The sequence below is a fragment of the Phascolarctos cinereus genome, unplaced genomic scaffold (genome assembly GCF_003287225.1).
Source record: "Phascolarctos cinereus isolate Bilbo 61053 unplaced genomic scaffold, phaCin_HiC Scaffold_7;HRSCAF=346, whole genome shotgun sequence".
In the NCBI taxonomy this organism is placed as follows: domain Eukaryota; kingdom Metazoa; phylum Chordata; class Mammalia; order Diprotodontia; family Phascolarctidae; genus Phascolarctos; species Phascolarctos cinereus.
Genome location: NW_027556180.1, coordinates 47026992 through 47042458, shown reverse-complemented (window position 1 = coordinate 47042458; position 15467 = coordinate 47026992). Strand labels below are relative to the sequence as shown.

The 15467-nt window shown below is 37.9% G+C and overlaps 2 protein-coding genes across 4 annotated transcripts in view; both read right to left on the bottom strand.

Annotated features, from left to right (window-relative positions):
- The window catches only part of LOC110204790 (ceruloplasmin-like), a 66793-nt gene extending 65100 nt beyond the window's left edge, over positions 1 to 1693 (bottom strand). For all 3 annotated transcript variants that reach the window (XM_020980917.2, XM_020980918.2, XM_020980919.2), the window contains exon 1: positions 1194 to 1693. In XM_020980917.2, the coding sequence (XP_020836576.1) occupies positions 1194 to 1390 (197 nt within the window). In that variant the 5' untranslated portion in view covers positions 1391 to 1693. The remainder of the gene's footprint in view (positions 1 to 1193) is intronic.
- An 11362-nt stretch (positions 1694 to 13055) lies between these two features.
- Positions 13056 to 15467, bottom strand: part of LOC110203323 (ceruloplasmin-like) — a 52083-nt gene continuing 49671 nt past the window's right edge. The window contains exon 19 of the mRNA XM_078147655.1: positions 13056 to 13063. Coding sequence (XP_078003781.1) covers positions 13056 to 13063 — 8 coding nt within the window. The remainder of the gene's footprint in view (positions 13064 to 15467) is intronic.

The following is a 15467-nucleotide window of genomic DNA, read 5'->3' as shown; positions in this document are numbered from 1 at the left end:
ATTTCATTTGGAAGAGCAAAGGGCCAAGAACTTCAAAGAAACCAGGAAAAAACATGTAAAGAATGTAGATTCAGCACTATCAGACCTTAAACTATATAATAAGGGAAAGCATTGTTAAAGTATAAAAAGGATAATTTTGATTACTTTAAATCAAAATTTTCTTGTATAAATGTAACCTATACAACCAAGAATAGAAGGAATGCAGAAAACCAGGAAAAAATTTTCACAGACAATCTCTCAGATAGGATGTGGTGTAGGAAATGATAAGCTGGTTAATTTAGAAAAACATGGAAAGACAGACCTGTGAAGGAAGATGCTATCTACCTTCAGAGAAACAGATGATAGGTGGAAATAAGCATAGTATGGTCTTACATATAGGTGTATGAATATATATGTGCATAAATATATATATATGTACACATGCTTAATTGTAGCCTTCTTTAGGGTGAGGGGGGTAGGGAGGGAAAAATAATGTAAAAAGTGCATAGCAGAGAATAAAAGAAAACCAACAAGGAAGCAAAGAAAAGCTGGGCTGCTTTGAAAATAATGTGCAGTATTTGTTACATAGGTTTTATTGAAATGGAAATTTATTGTTTCATATTGAATCCTCTTTTATCATATGTTGTGTGCATAGCAATGTTTTTTTTCCTTTTCTCATTTTGTATTTAAGTTTAAAATAAAAATAATTACCAAAAAACCCTAGTAGAAATAGATGTGCATTGAACAGATATAGACTTTTTTCTTTCATCTTTTTGTTGTTGTTGAATTTTTTTCTAGTGGGATGTGACCTATATTTGTAGATTAAAAAATAATTTAAAAGTGTATTAATAATGAATCCAAAATGAAACAAAAGCTAAAATTAAATCCCAAAGGATTTGATATTGTTCCTAATAGGGGTTTGTAGCCCTGCTACTTAAAGGGAACATAATACTAAGAAGAGGTAACATTCAAGAGAGGGGAAAGAAAGGGAGGACGAGAATTCCAGGCAGAGAAGAGCCATACACTCTTAGAAATTAGTTAATATGAGATGAACATTTTAAAATACAAATTGCTGATGATTCACACAAAGATGTATATATACATATATACACACACACACACACACACACACACACACACACACACACACACACATATACACACATATGAAGGGTATGTATGCATTCACAAGCCAATAGAAAACATTAACTTACAAGTCTTCAAAATTCGATTTCTTCTCATCACTGATGGGAGCATAGTTCCAAGCTATTTCAACAATCCCAATATAGTAGTGCCTCTCTCTTGCCCAGACTTGGGGACTGCAGAAAAACAGAAAGCTGACTAGTAACAAAAGCTGCATTTTCCAGGCTTGGAACCTAAGAGAGAGTGAAATGCAACTGAAGCAAGCCATTTTTATGTCAGGGTTTTTTCCTTTATTTGCCTGATTGACACAGCTTAATATTGCACAACCGTCAATTGCAGCTTCAATAAAGCAAATACCAATTTTCTTCTTTTTCTTTTGGCCCAATTCTCAGAAACAAACTGAGGGAAAAAACCAAACCCAAACTGACCCTAACAAAAAAAAATAGGTCATTCTTTGTCAATCCATTCTCGTTACTAACAAAATCAACCGTTATTGTTTTAGGAATTAGAGCCTGCTTAACTCTATCCTTTCTTTCATTTACATTGGCAGACCTCTTCTGTGTTTTAGCTGTAATTCCCACAGTGCTGTGAACACACTAAATAAACAGAGAGGATGATGAAAAATGAACCCAAACATGGAACTCTTAGTCATCACCAGGAAACCGATGGAAAGAGCAACTTGCTTACTTGAAGATATGCAACACCCAGACTAATTGAATTAACTGAAAAGGAAAGTTTCAACACATAAAGCAGCCCTCATTTTTGTGATCTCCTGGACAAGTAGCCATTAAAAAAGCAATGGCTTGGCTTACTTTCCCAGTTGGTGCTTTATGCAAATGTCTAGACTCATTTTATCCTATTTTCATAGTTCCCTTTTGCTACTGGGCATTTTTTTTGTTGGTTAGTCAATTAGCCACGTCTGACTCTTTGAGGGCCCCATGTGGGGTTTTCTTTTTTTCTTTTTCCTAAGGCAATTGGGGTCAAGTGACTTGCTCAGGGTCACACAGCTAGTAAGTGTCTAAGGCCAAATTTGAACTCAGGTCCTCCTGACTCCAGACTCAACAGTCTATCCAATGATCCACCCAGCTAGACACTTTAGGCAATACTTAATAAGCTTGAACTCATTAATAAACTCTTATCTATTGACTATCTTCTCCCAAAGGCAAAGATCCCCTCTCCCCCCTCACCCCCAATCACATTCAAGTGGAACCTACCTTAAGGTAGGTTCTGTTTTATTTGGATCTTTGCGTTCACCTAGTCTGAACTCAAAATCTTTTTGAATTGAATTGTGAGTAAATAAAAGGAGCTTTGTAAGTCCATAAATCTAGACCTTTTTGGTTTTGGTCTACCTTATAAACACATTTCAGTAAGAAGTAATTTTAGTAATAGCAGAAAGTGTATAGTTTGATGATTTTTCTAGTTGTAGGAGAGGCCGAATTAGACCATAGGGCCATTTCATGGACCATGATCAGAGTTCCCCTCCCTGTTTCTGGCTGACATGTAGGTGCTTTAAAACCTGCTTCTTGGCATGTGGTGGTACCCCAAGATCTGGGAGCTCCCTTGGTCCCCTTCCCACTCAGGACTGTGGCAGGAAGATGGAGTGCTATCAGGTAAAAGAAGAGGCAGCCTCCTCTTCGCCTCCTGGTCACGGTGCTCTCATGTGACAAGTAATACGCTCTGTCTCTAGATTCCCTTTGGTGGGGTCTGAAGGATCGAGCTACTACCTTTCTTCCATCCTGATGCCACTCTGACATATAATCTCAAACAGAAAAGCTAGTTCCTGGGCCCTTGGCTGTTTTTTGCTCTTTGCTTCATTTCCTGAATGAATGACTGATCATGAACATCAAAGTGGATGTGACCAAGCTTGGAGGCAGGTCCCACCATTGTAGCTTACTGGTGGCAAGGAAAGCTTTGGCATCAGAGAATATGGCCACTGAGGGGAAGATTGGCCTGAGACTGACCGTTTTACTTACTGAGCATTATTTAGACAGCACAGAGCTGAGGTGAAATGTAAAGTGTCCAAATAGCAGGACTTTAAACTACTTTATCTTTTGATAAGGTTGAAGTATTAGCCTCCCAAAAGCCTGAAATATTATTAATATACTGAATCCAGCTGTTTTTTGTTTTGTTTTGTTTTTTGCTTTTTGGTGAGGCAATCGGGGTTAAGTGACTTGCTCAGGGTCACACAGCTAGTAAGTGTTAACTGTCTGAGGCTGGATTTGAAGTCAGGTTCTCCTAGATGTTTGTTTTTGTTAATGTACCTTATGAGTCTTATATGTTTAGTATTTCATATGTGTGTAGAAATAAATTCCCTGTCCCCTACATAATTCATATTACATTCTGACAATGTCTTTCTTCTCTTACTTTTGAGGAAACCTTTCCTACAAACCATAACCTAAACTATAAACAAAATCTTCCCCAGGATGTTGGGGTAGATGTTTAATGAGCCAATGAGTGTGGAAAAAGGGAGCCCCCTTTTGTTAGAGGCTAAGGTCCCTAGGACTGAACCGGACTTAGACTGCATTCCTGGATACGTAATAGGGAACGGGCATAGTACCCCAGCCATAGTATCCCGGTGAGCAAAGAAGCTATTCTTCTAGTTTAGATATTGTTCCAAATTTTTTTCCCCAGAAATCTGTTAAATTCTCAAATCTGACAAGTATAATAATGTATTAGAATGCCTGCCTTCCCACAGCACCACAACAGTAACTATTTCTATCTTTCATCATCTTTGACCATGGCCTTCTTCACTGATAATGGATAGAACATATTTTGTTCTAATGTAGCACTTTGCATTGGTATCTCTTGAAACATTAGTGATTGGTGTATCTATTGGTTTTGCTGAATTGCTTCCTGCCCCCCTTTTTCTTAATCTTTATTACAAGGAATAGCTTGCTGGGGAGGGGAAGGAGGAGGGAAACGTTTGGAAATGAAGATGATGTAAAAATAAAACATATCAATAAAAAAAATTTAGAAGACAATAAAGAAAGAATCCTTCCATCCCTTTCCTTCCACCCCCGATGAAAAATCGTGTGGATACTTTTGTGTGTATGTTCACAGTAGATATCTTGTAGCATCCTCATCTTCATTTGTAGTACAGAGACGGAGTCAGGGCCAGAGCTCTATCTGCTAAGGAGAAAGTAGAGTATTAAAATATTTAAGGATACTAGCTATAAATTGGCTGGGATTAGAATATGAAACCTGTAGACATTTAGGGATAGCCAAGTGGAGCACTGGTTAGAGTGCCAGACTTGGAGTGAGGAAAACTCATCTTCCTGAGTTCAAATCTGGCCTCAGACAATTACTACCTGTGTGATCCTGGGCAAGTCACTTTACCCTGTTTGCCCCAGTTTCCTCATCTGTAAAATGAGCTGGAGAAGGAAATAGCAAACCATTCTAATATCTTTGCCAAGAAAATCCAAGATGTGGTCAGGTGGAATCAGAAACAACTGAACAACAACATAGACTTTTTGACCTTCTAGGTTGATACTGTCTCTGTTAGTCATTCCGTCATTTTAACCACTCCATTTTTCCTCTCAAGTTAATTCCCAACCAGACTTCGAAGTGCAGAGCTCAAAAGATGAGGGACTAGAGTTGGGGTCCTTACCTTGTTTTACGTCTTGGACCTTTTGGTAGTCTGGTGAAATATACGGACCTCTTCTCAGAATAATGGTTTTAAACACTAGAATAAAATTCATAAAATTACAAAGGAAGAGAATTTTGTTGAAATACAGCTATTGAAATAGAAAAAAAAAAGAATTCATGGACTCCAGGTTAAGAACTCCTAGAAACCAGTTTTGAGGAAGGGAAATAAAACATGACTATATGTGGTTCCCACTATATGAGCACCCACCGTATGAACTATATGAGCACCCACTATGTTCAGGGACTTAAATATGCCTCTGAAGTGTGTCAGGATATATGAAAACCCAAACTCTAGCTCTGAAGTCCCTTAGGCAAGCTAGGAGGCACAGTGCATGGAGTGCTGGGCCTGGAGTCAGGAAGATCTGAATTTAAATCCTGCCTCAGACACTTACTAGCTGCAAGACCCTGGGCAAATCACTTAACTTTTGTTTGCCTCAGTTTCCTCCACTGTAAAATGGGGATGATCATGGCCCCTACCTCCCAGGTTGTTGTGACGATCAAATGAAATATCCACGTACACAAAAATATTTACAGCAGCTCTTCTTGTGGTGGCCAAGAACTGGAAATGCAGGGCATGCCCATCAATTGGGGAATGGCTGAAAAAGTTGTGGTATATGAATGTAATGGAATACAATTGTGCTATAAGAAATGATGAGCAGTCAGACTTCAGAAAAACCTGTAAAGACTTATATGGTCTGATGCTGAGTGAAGTGAGCAGAACCAGGAGAACATTGTACACAACAACAGCCATGTTGTGTAATGACTAACTCTGATAGACTTACCTTCTCTCAGCAGTGCAAGGATCTAAGACATCTCCAAAAGACTCATGATGAAAAATGCTGTCCACATCCAGACAAGGAACTATGGAGTCTGAGTGCAGCTTGAAGCACATTCTTTGCTCTCTCTCTATCTTTTTTGGTTCTGTTTTGTTTCTTTTTTCTCGTGGTTCCTCCCCTTGGTTCTAATTTTTCTTTACAACATGACTCATGTGAAAATATGTTTAATAGGAATGTATATCTAGAGTCTACATCAGATTGCATGCCAACTTTGGGAAGGGTGGAGGAAGTGATGGGGGAGAAAATTTAGAACTCAAAATTTTTTGGAAGTGAATGTTGAAAACCAAGAAGAAATAAATTAATTTAAAAAGAAGATCAAATGATAGAATTTGTAAAGTGCTTAGCACAGTGCCTGTCATATAGTGGGTGCTACATAAATGCTTGTTCTTTTACCTTTCCCCAACTTTGATGCAGTGGAAGGAGTACTAGATTTGTAATCAAAGCAACCAGGTTTGAATCCTGATTCTTTTATTTGCTACCTGTGCATCCTTGGGGAAATCTCTTGACTTCTCTGGGCCTGAGTTTCCTTGTTTGTAAAAATAAGAGTTTTGGACTAGATGACCTTTAGTTCCTTTTATCTCTCCATCTTTGACATTATGATAGGAGTCATATTTACTTTTATAGGCCTCAGTTTCCTCTTCTGTAAAATGAGGGTCATGACATCTAAAGTCCTTTCTGGTTCCAACTTTTACCTCAATTCTTAGAAGGCTTCCCGAGGGCTCCCTCCTCACTAGGATCACTCCTACAGCCTGCCTGATGAGCTTCTGGGCTAAATCAGTGGTGGCCAGTACATTATCTCAGTAATTGGATGAAATAGTTTTTAGGGCCACAAATTCTCCGCTTCACTTTTACAACCAGTTTAGTACTTTCAGTTATACTCCCAAACACAGAGTTTAGGCCAGCTTTGATCCCGAGTTCAAGTTCTGATATATGACCCTACATAAAGTCATTCAATCTCTCAGTGTCTGAAGAAATTCTCTAAGAATGTAAATTACAGATCAGTTGGTGGTCACCAATATGCTGCTTGAGGGTAGGGGCAAATTCTTTCTTTGTCTTTGAATCCCCATTAGCTAGCACAGTGCCTGGCAAACAGCAAAGCCTTAATAAATGGGGGATGAATGGTGAATGGATAAAGCTGCATCCATGGAAGGAATTTCCACACTGATGAAAGCACAGGTCCAGATTGGGAAAAAAAATGATCACAAGGAGATGTACTCTTTAAGAAAGTTTCAATCAAGAGTGTAAGTAGGGCAGGGTGAATGAGTATAGCAGCTGCTTTGTAGTTCATCCTAGAAATGGATGCATGGAAGAAACAGGACAGAGGTCAGAGTAGTAGAGTTAGGTATTCGTGACCACACCCTCTACTGTTACATGCAACTGTCCACTTCTCCTGTAGCATAGGAATCAGCGAATCAGCAAGAACTGATTGTTGAATGAATGAATGAATTTATATGAATGAACCTATAGCTTAAATAATACAACGTGCACTCTTTTATGTGCTGAAAGACAATGCTTGCATGCTGACCAGAATGTTAAATAAGAGACAGCAATTTTATTGGTGGCATTTATGAAGAATAAAGACAGGCATGTGGGATATGAGTGAAGTCTGATGTATGCAAGGTACTGAGTCTGAGATCAGCAGATTTAAAGAACACTTTATTGGAAAGATGCACGTTTCACTTTATGTGTCTTTTATTTATTTAGTTCTTTCGTTCCCATTTGAAACAGCTGAGGGTATTGGACTTATTAAAAATTCACATTAACTAGACAGAATATTTTTAGTTCATTCCTTCAATGAATTCCTATGGTGAGGTCAAAGCAGGTAGAATTCTTCAATAACAAATTGAAAAAGGTGGCCTTCAATTTGTAGTAATCATAGAGTTTTTATGTAAAACAGCCTGCCAATAGGCAGTTTCTCCAAATTGTTTTCTTTTTATAGGAAATTGTGTAAAGAATTGTGTAACTCTGGAATTTTGTTTTAGTGTCCTGTCACGTACAGAACTTTGGCAATTTAAAGGTAAGGTGAAAGCTTATTGACTAGTAGCCTTTTGGGAGGAATCTAGATGATATATTTTAATATGACTTGGTACAGGATTGACATAACTACTTTTCCTCCTTTTTTTTTTTGTTCTATTCAAGCCAGTTCTTGATTATTCAATGATTGATGTGACCTAGTTTGTGAACTAAATTGTTCCTGTGTTTTTCCTCTCTGTGACTACTTATACCTGTGTGACCCTGGGTAAGCCATTGCACTTCTTCGTACCTAAATTTCCTTATTTATGACGAATGAAAAGATTAGCCTGAGGTCTCTTGAAGATCTAAATTCATTATTTTTTTAAGCATCCCTCCAGCATTCCACTGAATTTTTATACCCTGGAATGTAACAATTCTACAGGCAGGGGAAAGGAGAGATCAAAAACGATTTAGCCCATTTTCCTACTCATTTGTAAAAGATTTGATGTGGTGGAAGATTGAACCCACTAGCTAAAATAGATTCTTTAAAATTATGTGAAGATTGCAATTATTCATGCCACTTTTTTCATTCATTCAACAAATATTCATTATGTACCCACTACATGCTTGCAATGTGAAAAAAGAAAATTACTGCCTTCAAAAAGCTTATATTCTATTTGGTAGAAATAACATTTACCCGGAGACATAAATACAAATTATACATAATTTTTTTTGAGGGGGGGGAGGAAGGGCTAACAATTGGAAGATCAGAGAGTACTTTTTATTTTTTTTATTTTTATTTTTTGAGGCAATTGGGGTTAAGTGACTTGCCCAGGGTCACACAGCTAGTAAGTGTTAAGTGTTTGGTCTGAGGCTGCATTTGAACTCAGGTCCTCCTGACTTCAGAGCCAGTGCTCTATCCACTGCGCCACCTAGCAGCCCCAGGAGAGGACCTTTTATAGGAAGAGGCACACACTTGAACTGAATTTTGAGGAGGCTGGGGATTCCAACAGGTGAAGGTGAGAAAAGAGAACTTTCCAGGCATGGGAGAGGGTTTGTGCAAAGGCACAGGAGTGGGACACAAAATATTGTGAGTTGGATCTTTTTGCTGGAATGTAGAACACATGAAGAGGATTAATAGGGCATGAGTCCAGAAGAGATAGTTGAAGCCAGATTATAAAAGATTTTAAGTGACAAAGAGAAGAATTTATATTTTATACAAGTCTTTAGAAGTTTTTATTTTATATATTTATTTATTTATAGACTTTAGAAGACTAAAGAACTTATATACTGAAGAAATTTTTTTTCAGCAAGGGAATGAAATGGTCAGATTTGAGGTTTAGGCATATCATTTTGGCAGCTGCATGTCATACATATATTGGCATATACATATATATATTTGGCAGCTGCATATTAATATATATATATATATATATATATATATATTTGTGTGTATCTATAAATATATGCATATCTATCTATCTACCTATTTATCTATCTATGACATAATCACATCATAGAAGTTGAAAATGTACCTCTTTCTGATTCTGAGATAGCCTCTGGATTCAATCCTCCCCTTCCTGGGGGAAGAGGTCCCTATGTGTCTGGAGAAGTGTCTCATCTGAGCTCCTTGACCCTCCAGAGGGTGCTAATATGAAATTTCTTCTTTATTTGAATCCTTCTCTGGATCCTCTCTATATAGGCATCTAACTCGAACAGTCCACCTGCAGATGGTGGATGGGCTCTTCTTGGAACCTGCTTGGTCCTCTCTTCATTACTCTTTTCCCCTTGGATTCTATGGAATCCAACCAACTTCCTAGTGGGCTAGGGACAGAGGCATGTGATGTATTGTCTTTGTAGGACCCTGACTGTCCTCTGGGATTTATCTTTGTGGGTGTTATTTTGTATTATGTTTCAGGTATCCTTACAAGATTATAAGTTTCATGTGGGAAGGCACCACTGGACCATAGATCTAGAGTAAGAAGGAACTTTAGAGGCTCTCTACTCTAACCTCCACATTTTGTAGACCAGAACATTGATAACTACTTACACAAGGTCCCAGCATTAGTGAGGGTCAGAAGTAGGATACAAACCCAAGACTCACTAGAGTTCATGCCCCCTCACCCAATGGATCTTGTCCCATCTTTAGGTGTTGTCCTGGTACTGAGAGAATGGTAAAAATAAAAAAAAAATCAGGAAAAGGGCTCGAGTGAGACTGACCAGACCTCTATAGAATATTCAATAGAAGACTTTGACAAGATAGAGAGGACAAAAAGGTGTAGATGAGTTGGGAGCCCTTCCACTGCAGGGAGTATCCTGATAGATAGGATTCGAAATCCATTGATATATTTTCCCTCCCCAGTGGCCTAGTAGAGTGCTCTGCTTACAATGAAGTGCTTGTGAAATGCTGATTGAATGGGAAGTATTCAAATATTTGTGCCCTTCAAAGTGTGTGGGAATGAAACGGAAATGAGATGGAGAAAGGGGTCAAGGCTCTATCCAATATCATCAAGACTATTCTGAAGAGACAGATAATATCCATATTTTTTTCCTCACTGTATTAGAATTTTTATTATCTCCAGTACAATGACTGTGATTGCCATCTGTGCAAGTCTTTCCTACCATAGTTGTTATTGTAGCTAAGTGGAATAGTAGGTAGACTGCAGGGTCTAGAATCAGGAAGACCCGAGTTCAAATGTGATTATAGACACATACTAGCTGTATGACCTTGGGCAAGTCAGTTAATCCTATTTGCCTGAATTTCCTCATTTTTAAAATGAGCTGGAGGGGCAGCCAGGTGGCACAGTGGACAGAGCACCAGCCTTAGATTCAGGAGGACCTGAGTTAAAATCTGGTCTCAGATACTTACTAGCTGTGTGACCCTGGGCAAGTCACTTAACCCCATTGCCTAACCAAAAAAAAAGAAAAAAATTTATATATATATAGATAGATAGATAGATAGATAGATAGATATAGATATAGATATAGATATAGATATAGATATAGATATAGACATAGATATAGATATAGATATAGATATAGATATAGATATAGATATAGATATAGATATAGATATAGATATAGATATAGATATAGATATAGATATAGATATAAAATGAGCTAGAGAAAAAAATGGCAAACCACTCCAGTATCTTTGCTAAGAAAACACCAAATGGGGTCACAAAGAGTCAGACATGACTGAAATAACTTAACAACAACAATCACTAATAGTGTCACACTCCCATAATGTAATCCTACTGAAATCTCTAGCAGCTTATACTCAAAGATTAACAAGAAAGTTTTAATTTTTGTTATTTTTAAAAACACTCCATTACTAATGATTACATTCACAATTTACTTTAACTCCTCCAATGTTCCTTTGCAGACTTGAGTTTTCAGTTTTCTTCTATGCTAGTAACATTGATGTAGGCTCATCAAAATCTCTTCATGAAGTCTTTTGTTCTGTAGGACAGAGAGATTTAAAGAAAAACTCCATGTTAAAAAGTACCCAGCAACCTAGTTTACACACTAGAATCTGGAATTATGAAATAGTTGCATGGCATGTCTAACTTCTACGTAATTTCTGTAGTAGTTTTTCTGTTTAAAGTGGTGCTCCTTGGGGGCAGCTTGGTGGCACAGTGGGTAGGGCACTGGCCCTTAAGTCAGGAGGACCTGAGTTCAAATATGGCTTCAGATACTTACTAGCTGTGTGACTTTGGGTAAGTCACTTAACTCTGATTATCTCCCCCCAAAAGTAACAATTAAATCTTGCTCCTTAAACTGATAAATACTTTGGTGTTTGCTAGTAATCAACTGGTGTTGCACTTCCTCCCGTAATGTGGTATCTGTGCATCTGTAGACATTCTCTAATGTTCAGGCTGTGTTCTGAAAGTTGTTTGTTTGGAACTGGGAAGAATTTTCTCATGGAAACCTTTTACGGCAGGCCATAAAGGCCTGCTTAATCACGATCTATCATTTAATCCGTGACACACATTTTTCATGAGGCTATACCTTTGATTGTAGTATGATGAAATCTGAGAGGTCATCCAGATACAACATCATATGGGGTTCCATTAGTACCTATACTACCACTGATATCAAATTACTAGTGAGTCTACATTTTATTTGTATTGTGGGTGAAATTGGCTTCTGTGGGAGAATGTCTCTGTCTAAGCAGAGAAAAGGGATCTCAGTGGCCTAAGAGCAGGTCATCACATTCAGTAAGATATGAGGTCATGGAACCTCAGGAAGAGCAGAAGAAGGTGGGTTCTTTGTTGTTCTCTATGGTTCCCAGTTGAGGCCACCCCATCTCATATATATATATATACATATATATGTATATATATGTATATATATGTATATATATGTATGTATGTACGTGTGTATATATGTATATATGTGTGTATGTGTGTATATATATACACATACATATATGTATGTATGTGTATATATATGTATATGTATGTATGCATGTATGTATGTATGTATGTATATATGTGTGTGTATTTGGTGAGGCAATGGGGGTTAAGTGACTTGCCTAGGGTCACACAGCCAGTCAGTATCATGTGTCTGAGGCTGCCACCCCCAACTCTTAATAAAGTATGACTACATGTGGCCCACATGATTCTAAGTAGAGAATGCTCATAAATAGAGCATTCATAAATTAGTAGAAATGTGCATCATTGTTAATCACTTTATTGAGTAGAATTTAAGTTCCTTGATAGTAGAGACTTCTTATTTGACTTTCTATCTGCAATGACTAGAACAGAACCTGGCACATGGTAGTCATTTGTTGATTTGAATTAAATTCCATTCTCTAGGTCACTGAATATTAGAGTTTAATTTCTTAGTCCTGCTATTGAAGGAAGCTCTTTGTGAGTTGTCAAGGGAGGTTCCTGGTAGATAGTGAAGACCTGGAGTTGAAGCCACTTGAGGAAGTGGAGGCCCTGACACATCCTCTCAGGGTCACACAGTAGTGTATGTGACATCCCTGGTCATTCTCCTTTCTCATTCACACAAGGCTTAGGGATACTCAGAGGCTGCTGTCAGGGTGAAAGCCATTTTCCCCTGGGGCTGAAGAGAGACACATTCTAATAAAAACATGAGTATGAGATGGAGCTGTGCTTCCCTCTGCTATGAGGTACTCCTAGCATTGAGCTGACCGAAGGAAGTACTGAGACTTTAAGTCATTTGCCCCATTGGTTAAATGTCAGAGCTGAGAATTGGGTTTAGGTCTTCCCTACTCCAAGCTTAACTCTTCACATACTGTGGTATTACTCTCTCTAATACTACACCTAAAGCCAATAACAATAATAACTACTGATGATTAAATAATGCTTTGAAGGTCTGCAAAGCACTTTGTATATGTTAGCTAAGAAGAGAGTTCATAGAAGAGGGGAGAGAGATAGTTTTCCATTCTGCAATGTAAATCTCTTTGGATCATAGACAAAGATTTAGAGCTAAAAGAGACCTTACAAGTCACAAAGAGGAAAACTGGTCTCATTGACCTGTAAAAAAGAAGAAATATATCAGAGGCTTTTAAAAAAGTCTATTTTTGAATTCTAGATCAATAAAGGTCTTCTTTGTTCTTGTTTGTGTCATCTTTTCGTAAATTTCCAAGTAGATGCTCCTATGGCTAATATGTCCAATTAAAACAAATGAGGCATGCACCATTGAGAGTTTGTTTATGTGAATACCTCTCTGTCCTCAGCAAAAGAGGTGGTGAGCACAGCAGGCACAGTGGAATGTGTTGAGCAGTTGTTTGTTATATTGTAAATCCTGGCACTTATTCTATAATCACATTTTGCTGTTGTTGTTGAAACCTGTGATTTCATCATTCTAGGGGATGTCCAGTGTGGAAAGTTCTTTCATCTATGCAAAAGAACAAATCCTCCATAATTGGTAGTCGGAGAATTGTCTGGGCATGGAGAAGGTTAAATGATTTGCCAAGGGTCAAATAGCTGGCAAATGTCAAACATGGAATTTGACCCCTGTTCTTCCCAATTTTGAAGCGGACTCTTGATCCATTACACAGTGAAGTTCTATATATCTGTCTTGGATTATTTGAGGCTGTATTCAGAAGATTCTAGATCTAGAGTTGGAAGGGACATTGAATCCAACTCTTTCATTTTTACTCATAAGGGAACAGAGGCCCAAGGAATGTGGAAGAATAGTAGGAAACTTTTTAGTTTCTTCTTTTTGGTTTCTCTAGAATATTAAGAAACAACATTTCTTTGTCCAAAAGACAGGATAAAGGTTAGGATAGATCAGGAACAAAAAGGCCTTTTTATAAAGAAATGGAATAAGGGTGGAAATCAACCTTTTAAAAAAGGGTGACTCTGGTTGTGTTAAGAGTATTATCTTCCAAGGGTGGATCCAAGATGGCAGAGAAAGGGCAAGGACTTGCCTGAGCTCTCCTAAGTTCTCCTCCAAACAACTTTAAATAATTCCTCAAAACAAATTCTAGAGGAGAAGAACCCATAAAAGGATGGGGTGAAAAAAAAGTTTCCAGCACACAATAATTTAGGTCAGTAGGAAGGGTCTATCACACTGGGATGATAGTGGAGCACAGGCTGTGTTATCTCTCAATGGGTCCCAGAAAACTAGTAGCAGGCCTTGGGAATAATGGAATCAACAGTGCCAGCACCTACTTTTCAAGCTGTCAGCCCACAAACAGTAAGAAGGTTAGACAACTGGTCAGAAGGAGATTACAAGTGTCTCTTTGTTAGCACTGAAGCAGGACTCTGTTGCTTTGCCTATACTCAGATTTGGGTTACAGTCTTGGGTCAAAATCCCAGGGCAAGGAGGAATGCTAGCACAGCAGAGCTTGTGGCCTTAGAGGAGCAGGGACCCTGGTCATTGTTCCAGGGCAGAAAAGAGTACTTGAGGTTACTCACAGACCAGAGCACATGCCAGGAGAGTAGTAATACACTTCACCTTAGAGGTGGAAGAATTGAAAGCTTACAGACTCCCAGAACTAGCTTCACAAAAACCCTGAAGTTTGGGACAGTGCCCCAACTCCAGGAGTAGGAGCAGAATCCAAGTTTAATATACAGTTAAAAGTCAAGAAATCAGCTAGGAAAATGAGCAAATAGTAACAACAACAAAAGATCCTGACCATAGAAAGTTACCATGGTGACAGGGAAGATCAAAATGCAAACTCAGAAGACAACAAAGTCAAAACTGCTACATTCAAAGCCTTAAAGAAAAATTTGAATTGGTCTTGGGCCCAAAAAGAATTCCTTGAAGAGCTTGAAAGGGATTTTAGAAATCAAATAGAGAGGTAGAGGAAAAATTGAGAAAAGAAATGACAGTGATGCAAGAAAATCATGAAAAAAGAGTTGATAGCTTAGTAATGGAAGCACAAAAAAAAAACTAGAGAAAATAACACCTTAAATGGCCAAATGGTAAAAGAGGCAAAACAAACAAACAAACAAACCCAACAATAAAGAGAAGAAAGCCTTAAAAAACAGAACTGACCACATAGAAAAAGATGTACAAAAATTCACTGAAGAAAAGAACTCCTTAAAAAGTAGAATTAGACAAATGGAAAAAAAAAAGGTACAAAAACTCACTGAAAAAAAATAATTCCTTAAAAATCGGAATTGGACAAATGGAATCTAATGATTTCATGAGACGTCAAGAAGCAATAAAACATAATCAAAGGGAAAAAATAGAAGGAAACGTGAAATATCTCATTGGGAAAACAACTGGCATGGAAAATAGAACCAGCAGAGATAATGTAAGAATTATTAGGCAACCTGAAAGCCATAATCAAAAAAGAAGCCTAGACATCCTCTCTCAAAGAAATTATCAAGGAAAACTATGCTGATATTCTAGAACTGGAGGGTAAAATAGAAATTGAAAGAACCCACTAATCACCTCCTGAAAGAGATCACAAAATGAAAACTC